Raw genomic sequence first — 15,968 nt, 5'->3', positions numbered from 1 at the left:
TTTTTTCCCCCTACATATTTATTTGCCTGGCAACAATATTAAATACCTGCCCCCTGCAGCCTTTTCTCAGAGTGAACATACTGTATTCCCCTGACCACTCCCATGAATACATAATGAAGCATAGACACACTATACCCATTGAATAGAAACAATTGAAATTAAATTAAGAATGCAGTATTTATTTATCTAAATCTTTTCACCAATAAAGCCTTGCTTTATTATGACTGTGTAATGGGCAACACCTGGACACAAAATGATCTATACATGCTTGTGACCTGAACAGGGACATATCCGTAAGAGAAAATTAATTAAACATTGTTTCTAGATGCACATATTCTAATGATGTGTTTTACTTGTCTAAGGGCAACAGGGGGTAATGGATTCCTGTCACAATCAATGCACAGGGCTATGATCTCAATGGGAGGTTGTTTAGCCTCGCCTCTCATCCTCTCCTCGCTTCTACTCGCCTCGCCTCGAAACACTCCTCTTCCTAACACTCCTAATCTACTCTGCTCTCCTCTGTGTGGCTTCAGTTTGAGATGACAGCCTCTTGTCTCACTAAACTCTACCCTCTTAATTTTAGAATGTGTTCAAGTAGATGTAATTGTGTTTTTGATAAGAGAGATTTCTTATTTTCTCTTTTTAATCCATTTCACTGAGAATGCACAAACGCAGTGTTTGTCACAGTCCATTAGCTGTGAAGGAACAGCACACTTCTCCTGCATTGCCTACCCCTGACATGTTGTATGTCCTAAGGCAAACATATCTGTTTGAAGAAGCCATACTGTATGCCTTTCTCCATAGCCTTCCTTGCTGCTTTCAAATGGAAATATGTACACACTTTTCTGACTTGAATACATCCCTGGTTTACTGTTCATGGAAGTTGCTGCTGCACAGTGTGATTTGCTTCAGAATACCTGTACTGTACTATAAGTGCTTTGTCTGTTCTTTGGCAGGCAATGTGAGGGGGGCTAATCATCTAGGGGGTATGATGGCTCTTACAAGAGAAGACCTGCAATTCTTTATCACCGACCAGCTGTGGGTAACACCTGACGGAATCTTGCTGTTAAAAGTACTAGTATGGAAAGCATGGAGCAGAACATATATTATTCTCTGAGGGAGTTAAGTGTACATCTTGGCTATGGTTAATACTAAAGTTTCTGAAAATGGTTAGATCTAATGTTACAGGGTTGAGGTCAAGATTAAAAGTGGTGAAAAGATGTTGATAAAAAAAAAAAAGAGGTAATCACCAGCTCTGAAATATTTGTAACAAATATATCATAAAATTAAAGGTTAATTGAGCAAGGCATAACCCACTCGGCACACCACCTCATTTCAACGTGGGATCATCGGGTAATATTTGGTTAAGAAGTTGATCAATGAAATTCTAATCTATAGTCACCCACTCAAAAAGTTAGTTGAATTTCCAATGTGTTGTCACAATGCTTTCAACCATCTAAAAGCACAACCAAATGTCTGATTTTTGGTTTAGTTGTCACTCAAATACCTATCACTGCACTTTCAAACATTTAAAAGCCCAGCAAAGTTCAAATGGGAATACAATGTCAGATATGTTGTTTATTTATACAACAGATTAATGTGTTATCACTGTGCTTCATCTAGAAGCGGAACCAAATGACTTTGATTGCAGTTCAGATTACATTAAAAGTACATGGTGCAAGTGATTAATGCAGTTTGAGATTCTGCACAGATTATTACAGCAAATGTGAAGATCTACACAGACCCACGACGACCTATACATGCTATCTTGAATATGCACGCTTTATATGATTAGCTACATAAGACGAAATGTATAATTACAGTAACCTCAAAATGTGTCCATGGATGTGTTACTCATTTTAAGGTTGAATGTTACATTAATTTGTAAAATAGCCTTAACTTTAGGCTATTTACTGTGTTACAAAAATAATTAGGGGTTCATCAGCGAAACTGGGTGAAACCCTATTGTATTTGTTGGAGTTGATTATTAGGGGTTCCAGGATAGCATCTCAAGCAACAAGGGTGACCCTAGGCCCATTGTATTAGTTTTAGTTTTGTGTTGAATTGAAACAATAGCAGTTGATGACTTTGTTAATGCAATATTGGTCTAAATACTATCATTGATGACACATGAGTGATAAAGAATGGTCACATGGAATTTGCTCTGTTAAACCTACCCTTTGGAATGACTTCAATAGCAACAGTGAATCTATTTAGTTTTTAAGTGATCTCTCAACAATCCTTCTCACTATAGCACATTGGTAATAGTCAGTGATATCATAGCTAAACCAGGCTGGGCTTGGTTAAATCCCTGGATGGGAGACCAAAGGGTAGCTGTAGATATAGCAAATCTCCAGTAGGAGGTGCTGCCCAGCCTATTGTTATTTTTCTAACAATGGATATAATGTTAAAGATCTGATGTTGTTCTAATTAAACATATTTTATACAAGGTTTGTCCATATTAAAATTTGGTTACCATGATGACATAATCCTGTGGTTGAAATTTTACCCTCAAAACACAGTTCATGTTGATGTCATTTTTGAAATCCATATGTATTTTCCAAGTAGATTCCGCATCACAATTTGTTGACAAATTATGTTGAAACAACATTGATTCAACCAGTTTGTACCCATTGGGAAGTAAGGATAATGCATATTTAGTGTGTGATGGAAAAGTCTTTCTAGCTATTTGGTAAACCGCCAAAGGAGCTATCTGTCGGCACACTAACTGCATGTAGATGTTTGCTAATATGCTAATTTGTAGGCAAAGGTGGTTTACAATGTGCACATGCAGAGACTCTCCTGCATCCAAACAAATAATCTGAAATGCACACTTGGTTGCTGATGTACAAAGCATGCCATACCCCTCCATTAGCTGAAATAAAGATGGTTTAAGCAGTATGCAAAACTCTGATACAATCATACCAGTGATATGCATGGCAATGGGCCATTGTTCTATATAATTTATTTGGTTTTAAATAAAAAATGTAAGGCATATTGTACACAGCTTAATATTAATGTTTACTTGTTATTTGTACCATTATGGGCCCTGGTCAAAAGTAGTGCAGTACATAGGGAATATGGTGACATTTGGGACATAGCCTCTGTGTGTGGGCGCTCATACTATTTCTCTGAATCAGTCACTATTAGCATTTTATTCATGGGTGTTCTTTTCAAAATTCCCTACTGACCTTCTTTTTTTTTTTACCAATAATGCCATTGGATGATTACTTAATGTAATTGTGAGAGCATATCCATTCAGCACCTTTAATGAGACACACACTCACATAGACACACACACACACACACACACACACACACACACACACACTTACCTGGCCTGCTTTGGCATTTTCACACACAAAGCTCTCGTAAGGGATGGCTAGTTCAGGGGGAAATTCATTGACATCCAGTACATGAATGGTGACAGCCACTCTACTGGTCAGCACTGGGCTATCTGAGGAGTAAAATCACACAATAAACAACAATGAGCATAACAATTATAAATGCTTTTAGTTAATGAGTTTCATTGTGCTTGAATATGGGTTAGTCAGTGTAAGAAGAGGGAAAACAGAGTGTTAGAAGACACACATTGATTATACAACCCTGACATCATGTGGTTGTATTATGCACTGCAGTCTTAGAATTGGCAAATGATACATTCTCAGATGCCTGATGGATTCCTCAAAAGTGTCCATGTATTGGAAAATAAAATACAAAGTCAATACCTTTTAAATAAATCTGTTCTTTCAGGATTCTAAAAACAGAAGTCTATATTCCATGAACAATAAACACAATATGATTGAACGTTTAGAGCTATACTTGGTTCTACCCATTAGTTGTGTACATTCCTGTACAGATTGTGCAAACCATTCTCCCTCAGACTTCTACTATGGGCTCTGGCTTAAACTGCTGTTGAAATGCAAGTCACATATTAACGACATCATCAAAGCTCCCTAGAGGAGCGGTTATCAGAATCTCAGCTATTGAAACAATATTTCTATACAGCTGTGGCACTGCGGGAAATGTCTTCTTTGTATTCAGAGGCAGAAGTGAAGGTAAACTTTATGGATTTGAAGTGGGAGAATAGGCTATGCTTTGCAGGGGAGGCTTATAGGGAAGGGAGCGGTGGATGGCCCTCCTCCCCTCCTCAGGGGAATCAAAGATCCAGCTAAGGCTCAGCCAGAGACCTGTGTGTGACCTTGATGGAAAAAGCAATCTTCCCCACAGAAAAAAAAGAATGACACTGAGTACGGGATTTGCTGCTTTCCGCACTGATCGCCACCAGTAACACTGATACTCCTCTGGTAGAAATTGTGGACATTGCGCAGCTCTCTCTCTCTCTTTCTCTCTCTCTCTTTCTCTCGCTCTCTTTCTCTTGCTCCCTCCCTCTCTGTGATATTTTATCTGAAGGTCCTTTGGTTTTCTCTTGGCCCTCTTTGATGCAGATCATTGAGCAACGGAACCATAGAAATAGAATGCACTAAACATATTTTGAGAATTCTGTCCATTAAATGCTATTTTCTATGAAAGGTGCATTGTATCGTTTCAGGAAGCAAGAGTTGTAGACCTATTGTATTATAAACTGTCTGTAGAATCAAATAGAGGTCACTAAATGGTATTTATATCATTCATGAAACTGCAAGGGAAATCTCAACCTATCCAATGATTTATATATACACTAGATGGTGTATAGGGGGCGCTGTGATGAAGTCTCTGCGCCTCCATCTTGAGTGGATGGCTTCACGCTGCGCACTGGCCTAGCATGGGCTACAAACTGTGATTTTGGAAGCTATAAAAATGCAGTTATTAATGTCTACATTAGTTTTTAGCACGTTCAATTATATTATGTCAGCTAAACTTAAACATTTAAAAACATATTAAAACATTTTACATAAAGTATACTTTTTTAGAGATTATGAATGTTGCTGTCCCCAATACAACAAAAAACTACATAAATACATGTAATTTTGTCCATGAAACATTTAATTGAAATACTGTAGAATCCCATTCATTCCTATGGAGCACTGCTCCTAGTGGGGAGTGCCAATATGGCTGACCGGTGGCTTCAAAGCCTCTCAATGGCCAATACATAGCATCCAATTTGCTGACTGGTTCATTAATTTTAGCATGTGACATAATGTTTTCCCCAGTAGATGATGGAATAGTCTAGTTGATTTTGACCCTTGATCTCTAGATAGCACAATAATCTATTATTCCCTTTTGTATAATTGAAGAACCACTGTTCTTTCCTCTTCTGAGGTCTGACTGGTGGACACCCCCTGAACCAGTGTCTCTACTAGACACTGCAGTCATGAAGCAAAATGAGAACACTGTGTTTTTTTTATTCCCAGCCACACATCTCACAGCACTAGAGGGAGGCATAGTGAGTGAAAATGTGACTGCTCTCTCTGCATTTTTTAAGTCCAGAGTCTCTGTTTGTATTTTTACCCCCAATTGGTAGTTACAGTCTTGTCCCATCGCTGCAACTCCCATACGGACTCGGGAGAGGTGAAGGTCGAGAGCCATGCGTCCTCTGAAACACGACCCTGCCAAGATGCACTGCTCACTTAACCCGGCCGCACCAATGTGTCGGAGGAAACACCGTCCAGCTGGCGACCGGCCCGCCACAAGGAGTGGCTAGAGCACGATGGGACAAGGAAATCCTCGCTGGCCAAACCCTCCCCTAACCCGGACGACACTGGACCAAAAGTGTGGGTCACTCATGGGTCTCCCGGTCACAGCCGGCTGTGATACAGCCTGGGTTCGAACCCGGGTCTGTAGTGACGCCCAGTGTCATCTGGGTTAGGGGAGGGTTTGGCCTTAGACCGCTGCACCACTCGGGAGACCCTATTTATCTAGAAACTTTCTCATCAATTTACTACAGCCCATATTTTTTTGTGGGGACTCCTGTAGGTATTTCCTAGCAAACAAAAATATGGGCTGTAGTAAATTGATGAGAAAGTTTCTAGATAAATAGGGTCTCCCGAGTGGTGCAGCGGTCTAAGGCCAAACCCTCCCCTAACCCAGACGACACTGGGCGTCACTACAGACCCGGGTTCGAACCCAGGCTGTATCACAGCCGGCTGTGACCGGGAGACCCATGAGTGACCCACACTTTTGGTCCAGTGTCGTCCGGGTTAGGGGAGGGTTTGGCCAGCCAGGATTTCCTTGTCCCATCGTGCTCTAGCCACTCCTTGTGGCTGGACGGTGTTTCCTCTGACACATTGGTGCGGCCGGGTTAAGTGAGCAGTGCATCTTGGCAGGGTCGTGTTTCAGAGGACGCATGGCTCTCGACCTTCACCTCTCCCGAGTCCGTATGGGAGTTGCAGCGATGGGACAAGACTGTAACTACCAATTGGGGGTAAAAATACAAACAGAGACTCTGGACTTAAAAAATGCAGAGAGAGCAGTCACATTTTCACTCACTATGCCTCCCTCTAGTGCTGTGAGATGTGTGGCTGGGAATAAAAAAAACACAGTGTTCTCATTTTGCTTCATGACTGCAGTGTCTAGTAGAGACACTGGTTCAGGGGGTGTCCACCAGTCAGACCTCAGAAGAGGAAAGAACAGTGGTTCTTGATTGCATAATGAATACCATACAGAAATTCATATTTGAATATTTTCCTCAACAATTTAAAGGGGGGTCCATCCTCCAGCCTCTAGCTGTCTCGTTTTATGGAATGCCAGACCTTGAACTCTGGAATAGTACATATAATAACATAATAATTTGTTATCACTGTTAGCCCCTTATGGTTGTTTGGCCTCCGATACAATTTTAATCCACAAAGTGGGAACATAACAAAACATAGCACACAGACAGACACACATCGAAGAAGAATCACACAGAGCCCATAACGGCCATTACAGGAGCCATTGTATAACACTCTGCCAGGCTCTAAGGTTGCACAACTGATCTGAAGTCAAAAGTTTGGAGATACAAAACTCTAGTCCCAGAGAGAGCCCAGGTTTATCTATAATGGATGGCCTGTGTCCAGGCAGGCTATAGCATCCAACACCGTTACGTTCCCTGTAAACACTGGACACAAATGTATTCCTCTCACAAGGAAACGGCCTCTCTAGGAATTTAGGCCCTCAGAGGGGAAAGCTAGGTGGATATAGGTGTGTTAGTGAGGGGAATAAAGGCGTTTGCATGCTTCCCAACCGAAACAGTTCGGAAGAGTTTGTGCATTTATCATGACAAAAAATGTTGACGTTTACGTTCGTTTTGGACTTTGGTAAGGCTTTTTTCAGCTGTTCGGGCACACAACATTTTTTCTCAAGGCCAGCCGAAGTTCAGGAGCCGAAATCTAAATCCCTTCCTCCATGATTGGTCAACTGTAGGGGTGAGGTGAGTTTCTTCTTCTCGAAACTCAGTGTGGATTCAACATGGCGAATGACAACTTCAAGCATTGATTGACCGAGGAGGTACAGAAGTACCTGCACCTTTACAATTCTAGCCATGCATTATATAAAGACCAGCATGTAAAGGCCAATTTATGGAGGGAGATTGTGGAGACGCCGGAGACGAAAATATAAAAGTGCTGCAGTGGAGATGCCGGTGGAAAGGCTACTCCAGAAATGTTGATGCAGCTTCCCTGGCTTATTCGGCATGTGAGGCATGTGGTCCTCTGTAGCTCAGCTGGTCGAGCACGGCGCTTGTAACGCCAAGGTAGTGGGTTCGATCCCGGGACCACCCATACACAAAAAAAAATAAAAAATGTATGCACGCATGACTGTAAGTCGCTTTGGATAAAAGCGTCTGCTAAATGGCATATTATTAAGACTGAAAGCAACATGCCGTCTTCACCAGGTATGTTGTTGTATTTTGAGTCTGATGGGGGAACAGGAACGGAAGGCTGGAGGAATGGGAGAAGTGTGTGTGCAAAAAGGTGATCCCATGAGCCCCAATCGCTGATTCACATGTTAAGTATGACGGCTGAGCCCCCATCCCCCCACCCCTATTCCTCCATCCCTCCACCTCTCCATCACTCCACCCCCTTACCACTCCATCCCTCCACCCCTCCATTACTCCAATGACTCCAGAAACATAAATTAGAATTTCATCCCCACCCACCGCGAAGTGACTAATGCCAGTTTCCAAGGCGATAAAAGCAGCTAAAATTTTAATGGCCCTTATTTCACAGTCCGTTCTAATGAATATACAGCGTGGGCAATTTTGATTGAGCACCAGCCTGCCTCCCAGATAATGACTTTGATGGCTCTTAGCAGATTTGATGACTTGATGACGATGGATTTGCTTATTTATCTGGAAATTTTCTCCACTTTCCTTCATAAAAATATATAATTAATCTGAAGGCAGGTCTTAAATTCACAGTGAGTGTAAATTAACTCTTAAATCAACACTGCAAGGCTCTCCATCATGCATATATTTTACTTGACCTTTTTTTTGTGACGTGACTGAAAACATAGACAATTTCTTCATCATTGTCAACATAAGATCATTCAAGCAAGAACATTTTGATCTTAAAGACATGCTCCGGAACATTGCCAACTAGTAAGTATTTTTTAAACCACCCGCTTTGGGCTGGATGTGTCAATGTGTAGTTCATGCATGCATAATCTATGAGCGGAATTACTGTTTTACCTCAATAAGCCACGAAATCCCTAGTTTAAAATAGACTGTTTTCTGGAAGCTGTACGCCGCCATTTACCCTCCATTTTCCCCCACGTGGGCCAGCCCCCTAGCAATTACCCTAGCAATCCGAGTTCTAGCCAATGACCTTCAGCCCCTCGCCATTTGGGTGACAGCTAGCAAGATGCACACACAGCAGAGCGAGAGTGCAATGACGTGATGCACATATCTGCACATACAGTATGTGATGTAGTACGCAAATTGTCGGGGACCATTTTTGGCTCGTGAGCGCTACTTTAACATCTACTGGCTAAAAAGTATACAAAAGTACCAGAGAATCTCTTTAAAATATAATGAAAAATAAACCTTAAATTGGAAGGCAGTTAAAAAATATAAAGGTAGAGCATTAAAAGGTAGACCGGGTAAAGAATGAAGAGACGGACAGAGAGAGAGTTTAAGAGACAGTTAAGGTGGGTACGGCCAGAGGAGACAATGTCCTGATGAAGCAATCATGCTTTACGGTTGCCCATAAACGACTCACACAAAATGAGATTGACTATTGACTTGATTAAAACCACCTTAAATCCGTCACACAGATTACAAAAGAGAAAGGCGACAGTGACACCTGTATGAATCATGATCGATCTGTTGTCACATACTTACTAAGTTTGGTGGCCACAATGGTGATATTGTGCTGGGCGATACTCTCTCTGTCCAGGAGTTCATTTGTGGAAATCGTTCCCTCCACTGGATCAATGTCAAAGTAGCTGTCCAGGTCACTCTTCCAGTCGATGGAATACCTAATAAACCATTTGGTAAATTAGGCCATTTCCCACATAAACAAGAGGGTAGCAAGGAATTGATTTCCCCCATGGGCAAATGTATAGAGTTAGGTGTAATATATTGAGCCAGGGGTTGCGTCCCAAACTGCACCCTATTCCCTATGTAGCCCTATGGACCCTGGTCAAATGTAATGCACTATATAGGGAATAGGGTTCGATTTGAGACGCAGAAAGATAATATTTATTACTCATACACTAAGGGCATTTCCACCAAATGGGCTGTGGTAAGCAGCATACATCACAATTGACGGTGGCGCATGTATCTTGGTTATGCTGACTAAAAAAAAATCTAGAGTAACACAAATGGAGTCAACAACACGCACAGTCATTTAATGAAACATTGCTCTAGACATGTACTTTGAATAAGAGTTGGGGGCAACTGAAAGCAGCGACATCATTAAAACGTAGGCTACACAACGTTACCACAAAGATGCAAGCTGATCAAGGTATCGTTTTCAAACCAAAGAGCTTGTAAAAAGGCAGTTTGGCCTGAATATTCATGATATCTGGTTTTCATCAAGTCTGATACGTGTAGAACCAGTTCTAACCAGATAACATGTTTCATGTTTTCTAGTCAAACATCCAATTATCCTAGCCCTCTCTTTAACCCTGCTTAGTTGAAGGCCTTGAAGTAGACCTGATCTAGCCAGAACCGTTCAGTGTTAGGCCTACTTTATTTGATGAATATTACACTAGAACTCTGATCACTGGTTCAAAGGGAAGAATGCTTGTAAATTCATCCTTAGGGTATGACCATATTTTTCTGGTTGAATCTCAACCTGTCTCATCTGTTTAGCTTTCTATTTTTTAAACAATCTCCCTTTTCAAATGCTACTTTTGAGATATCCTTTGTAATTGCTAGTGTGCAAAGATGGCATGAAAAGGAATTTATATCATGTTTCCAAAAGACACACCACAAGTCTTGTATTTGATACGAATGTAATATTGCAGATTCCATGAAAAATATGCTAAGGAAAAATGATAATCATCATCCTCTAGTCCCATTTTAATAAAGAAAAGCTACGCAAACATTATCAATAAAAAACATGCCAACAGCTTTGTAATGTCATAAATACTCCATTGTAAATATCTAACATACGTTTGTAGTCAGTCAATGGAATGACTGAGTGAACAAAAGAAGCAAATCAAATCTGAATTTCACTGCAATGAAAGGCCACTGATAGACTCTAGTGTGTCGGTTTACTTTTCAGCACCTGGACAGCTCAACTTACTATTGAGCACCATGGGCAACTCCAGTTACTATCCAGGACCATGGAAAACCCCACATAATATTCAGAACCATGGACGGCGCTAGACACTGTTCAGGAACCATGGATAGTTAATTTTATAGTTCAGCACCACACTGGTGATGGAGAGTGACATAGCACTGAATTCAGCACGGCTATGCAGCGTTCACTGTGAACTGCAAAACTTTCTCTGTTCAACCCATTGGCATTGAAGTACAGCCTGAGCCTCAAACTAGATCAGTTGGAAGGACAACGTAATACAATGTATTTTCTGGCTCTCTTTTCTCAGACTTCTCAGAAAGAGAACTCAAAAGAGAACTCAAATTTGCCAATCATGACATTGGAACATGTTTCCTTTCAATATTTCTCAGAAATATGAATAGTCGGTGCAGAAGCTTGCACATAAACTGAACACAACAATCTAAAATAATGTGGACAGTACAGTCAAGTATTTGTGTTGTGAATGGCACATACTTACTTTCTACTCCACAGCACAAACTAATGTTTGCCTCCATCAAGCCACTATTGAGAAAGCCATGAAGGCCTTTCTTGTGACAGAGTATGATGGAGGAGGCTGAGAGTTTACAGCCAAAGCGAGGGCACTCGATGCTGCTCCTCTTCCTATCACAATGCTTTCAGATGTCCGTGACCTCTGGTCATGTCAGAAAAGGTTGTACAAATGCAATCCCTCAAAGTAATCAGAACTTTCAGTTGATGGTTGGAGTAAGTGTAAAATGCAGTATTCATGCTTGTTCTTCCCTTCAGTTAGAGATAACTTGGTAATGCACCATTGAATGGTGGGAGTATGTGGAGGCAAAACTCTAAAAGTGTGATTCGCTATGCTTGGAAGGTCTGTTTTGCAGGCTTCTCTGACGGCATGAAAATGAACAATGTCATCTTTGGAGTTTCTGAATAATTAAACACACTCAAGACAAAGCGAAAAATCGAAACAACTGAGAGCAAAGGCTTTTTGTTCTACAAATCTCTGCCACGCCCATTCTATTGTATTTTATGGATTAAATATTCATATTAAAACAAATACTTTCTTGGATGGAACAGGTTATTTTTGCCATTTGTGTCTTGTGCAACCACTGAATAGTACATCCTGGAAAATCATCACTTTAGAACTAAAAGCAATCTGTCTGAACAGAAATAATAGACTCCAAAGCAAAATACCCCTCATACATTTTTTAACAATGCACTCTGTTCCATCTGTGCATGAGACACTCAATTGTCTACTATGGTACTCTGTGCTAAGAATTTATTTGAAATGCTATTTGCGAAAAAGAGAGAGAGAGGGAGATAGAGAGTGTTTGGACTCAGGGTTGGGGAGTAACAGATGACATGTAACCTGTTACATGTATCTGATTTTTTTTTTTAAGAAAAAAAAAATGTAACTTGAATCCTTCTCAATGACATTCAAATCAGCATAGAAAAAAAGCACACATTTTTTATTCCGCCTGAGCGAGTATGACCACAAGTCAGAGACACACCAAATGCATTTGATGGATCAAAGGAAAATAAGAGGAATAGGCTTTTGTGGGCTACAGTCCAAGCCATGTCTTTCAATGGTGTGACTGCTGTTGACATCCAAAGATGTCTAATTTAAATAAACACTTGGAGGTTAGGACGATAGCAGTGGTGTAGCCTAAACGGATCCCAGCCTATGGAGTTCCTCCCGTCTAAACTCTTCCGTGGTATTATGCTCCGTACTGAGTTTAATTCAAGAAGACCACGAGTGGGGCTTCTGTTGGTCAATCTAATGCTTACTGAAAAAAAAATCCATAGGCCTAAAAGACACATGCTCAAACTCACACACCTTTTAAAGCTGCAAATTATCGAGATATCAAAGTGTCACCAACAAAAACGTAAACAATAGGCCTAAAGCAAATGTAGCATATGGCATTAATTTTTCACATGTAAATAGCACTTTTTGGTAGTGCTCAAAGCATGACATTCAACTCAATGCAATGAGCCCAATCAGTCCTCCATGACAACAAAATCATAAACAAAAGAGTAGGCTAATATTCCTTAGTTTTTGGGTTATGCTCAGGTACAACTATTTGCCTAAAGTCCTATTCTTGAAGATCACGGGGTATTAAATTAATTGGAATGACTGGAAATCTGACAGACGTTGGTTTTTAATGTAAAGATACAGCCTAATTTTATTATTATCTGTAGTAGAAAGCAATGGGTTAGAAAAAGCTTACATAACCAACCCATAAAGTAAAATTCAACCTCCATTTATGGCCAGCTATGTAAACATCTAACATTGATTTATCCTGCAAAAGATGTCATTCAATTGGTAATATTCATTTTTGTGTTCTTCTAATGGCTCTTAAGGAGAAAGTAATCTAAAAGTAACAGAAAGTAATCAGATTACGTTACTGAGTTTGGGTAATCCAAAAGTTAAGTTAATGATAGGTAACTAGTAACTGTAACGGATTACATTTATAAAGTAACCTACCCAACCCTGTTTGGGCTTTATTGTTGGTTGAGTAGTTAAATCAGGTTAGTATTGTTCAACTAGAACAAAAGTCTGTAAGTCACAAACTGGGAGTCCCCCAGTTTGAGGAGTAAAGAACAGAGTGTTACAGCACTATTCAAGGTCCTATAGTTACTCATCCTATTTCTTAAACCATAATAAAAGTTGTAACTTTACTTGACAGGACTGCTGCTAGCTAGAGGTAGACTGCTAGAGGTAAAGAGAGTTTGGGCTTTATTGTTGTTGAATCAGGTTAGTGTAGACCTAGAACAAAGATCTTACAGTGCCTTCCAAGGTATTCTAGCTCCTCATGATATTCCCTAAACCATAATAAAAAGTTTTAACTTTACCTGACAGGGCTGTTGCTAGCATCCAGATCCTGGGCGGTGACTGCTCCGATGATGTCGCCTACAGGTGAGTCCTCGTATACATCCATCTCATAGGAGGGCTTAGTGAACACTGGAGGCTCATCTACATCCAGGATGTTAATCTTCACTGTGGCCGTGTCTTTAAAGGCCCCTAAGCTGTGGAACCGTGGGTCCAGGTGGGCGTTGGATGCATCTACCTTGAAGGTGTAGGCCTTCTTTGTTTCGTAGTCCAGCGGCTGATAGAAATAAAATAAAATAAATAATTAGGTGTGTTGACTGTATTGACTTTAATAATAATAATAATAATATGCCATTTAGCAGACTTTAACACCTTACACTCATGGATAGGGCCAAATTGAGATGTTTCTAACAGAATAACTATAAAAAGCATATGCATGACCATGGTAGCAATTCAAAGAGAACACTTTGGAGATTATGGGGTAATGATCAGACCAAAGATAAGGACGCAACAGTTCACCTGACACAAGACTTAATCCAAACATTACACTGATTATTTTATGTGCATTTTACATTTTCTGTAGGTCTACGTTTCACAGCATTTGTGAATATCTATATCAGAAAATACTCTGGATACATACTGTAACATAATAAGAATGTTAATTGAACTTTTGGAGTAGGTGCAAGATAAGAAAAAATGATTACAAGGGTTTGAGTGAGAGGTCTTACTGGTGTCTCCAAGTGGCCACACACCTCTCCAAACTGTGCACAGTTCCTAAGTATTTCAATACACTTTTATGACTCAAGGAAAGAGCCTTCAACTATGAGGTGCTTTTTTTAGCTCTCCTAGCTTTGTCATTGAGGAACTAAAGCAAGCACACCTGTAGTTTTTTGTTTGGAACACAGCCCTGCGTCCCCACCATCACACAATTACAGTTTTTGTTTACGCAATCCAAAAACATTTAGTTATAAATCACAATCTGGGTCAGGTGAGCATCATTTGAAAGTTTATTCTACTGCCAACATGGCTAGCTATGTTATAAAATATGATCTTACAGTGTTAGGCTTTCAAACGGCACTTCAGATACATTTTTGTTTGCATAGAATGGAGTCATGGAGTCATGAGTGCATTCAAGTGTGCGTTCTTCACAATACGACAAACATAGGCTCATTCTGTTCAGGACAACCCAGGGTATAACGCATGTCATCCTTGTAACTGTGGATCAAACATGGCGATCATCATGTATATGACATGAGTTTTCAAATATGGAAATGTGAAGTTCACATTTGTACTCATGGGTGTGTGGTTTGCTTGTATGACATCAAAGCAGTATTTATTATAATCCTCTATGTCTCATCTTTCAGAACACATCGACTCCTCTCAATTTACAGCATTTCCCTCACTCAGACAACAACAAATGTGCAAAAGTAGCCCAATTAGCGGGAGAGATGGATGGGGGCATCTTCTTGTCGCACAAGGTGCTCAAGTTTATAACGGCTGTCAGTCAAAACCCATACAGCACTGTGAAGCGGAGAACCTGAGCTCTGACGTCATGTATAGCAGGTTACCGTACAGCCATTGCATTCCAATTTAGGCACTTATCAATGACTAAATCTGCCATTTTCAACCCGTATATGTAATGACAAGGGCTGTGAGTGGAAAGGGCTACCAAAGGTGAAATTGCAATAATGCGTGTTTAGTTTACACCCACTCAATGTTTTCCACATCCTCAATGGATTTTGCCCCATGCAATAAAGTCAAGCTGCTGTAGAATAGACCCTACTACATGGTTCAAGAGCATTCACTGCTGCATGAAAGCTCTCTATAACTGTCGGTTTACAGGTTAAAGTGTTGAATTAAAGTGTTCTCCCTCCTATGTATATGACATCTCTGGCCGGGTCAATTAGCTAGAGCTCAGGGTTGCATCCGTAACCATCAGTAACCACGCAGTGTCTGCAGCTGAGATGTAAACATCTACTAGCGGTGACAACCATGTCCGCACCACTGCCTGTCTCCTGGACTCTCATGTGTGATGGCCAGTTACTCACATATGTAATTACACAAACACACACATACATATAAGTACACACAGATACGTGCACACACACACACACACAGATATGTACACACACATGCAAGCATGCACGCACCCACCCACCCACCCACACATACACACACACATATACATACACACACACACACACTACCCAGTCATGTGTTACCGCAACGGCACTCACTCACAGACAGAGCCTGGTGGTCACACTCCACACTCACAAGAGAGACATTTGTTTCTGTGTATTTCAAAATTACTAACACACAGCCACTATTGCACCAACACCGGCAATAAAGTCCCCTTATTGTGCCAACAAGTAAAAACAACTGGTAATAGCTGAGAGAAAATGTGTGTTTGAAGAGGCCACAAGCGAGGGGGAGAAGCTGTGAATTTAACATGATACAGTTTCTATGAGGAA

The 15,968-nt window shown here is 40.6% G+C and overlaps 1 protein-coding gene across 1 annotated transcript in view; it reads right to left on the bottom strand.

The window, feature by feature from the left end:
• LOC311147624 (cadherin-12-like) overlaps positions 1-15,968 on the bottom strand; it is a gene marked incomplete at both ends in the record, with an annotated part of 105,731 nt that overhangs the window by 20,251 nt on the left and 69,512 nt on the right. Inside the window, 3 exon segments of the mRNA XM_084184358.1 lie at positions 3,336-3,457; positions 9,260-9,396; positions 13,521-13,774. Coding sequence (XP_084040484.1) covers positions 3,336-3,457; positions 9,260-9,396; positions 13,521-13,774 — 513 coding nt within the window.

This window comes from Coregonus lavaretus (assembly GCF_964263955.1).
Source record: "Coregonus lavaretus genome assembly, chromosome: 2".
NCBI lineage: Eukaryota > Metazoa > Chordata > Actinopteri > Salmoniformes > Salmonidae > Coregonus > Coregonus lavaretus.
Note: the sequence above shows the minus strand (reverse complement) of the source record. Positions and strands in the feature narration are given on the sequence as shown.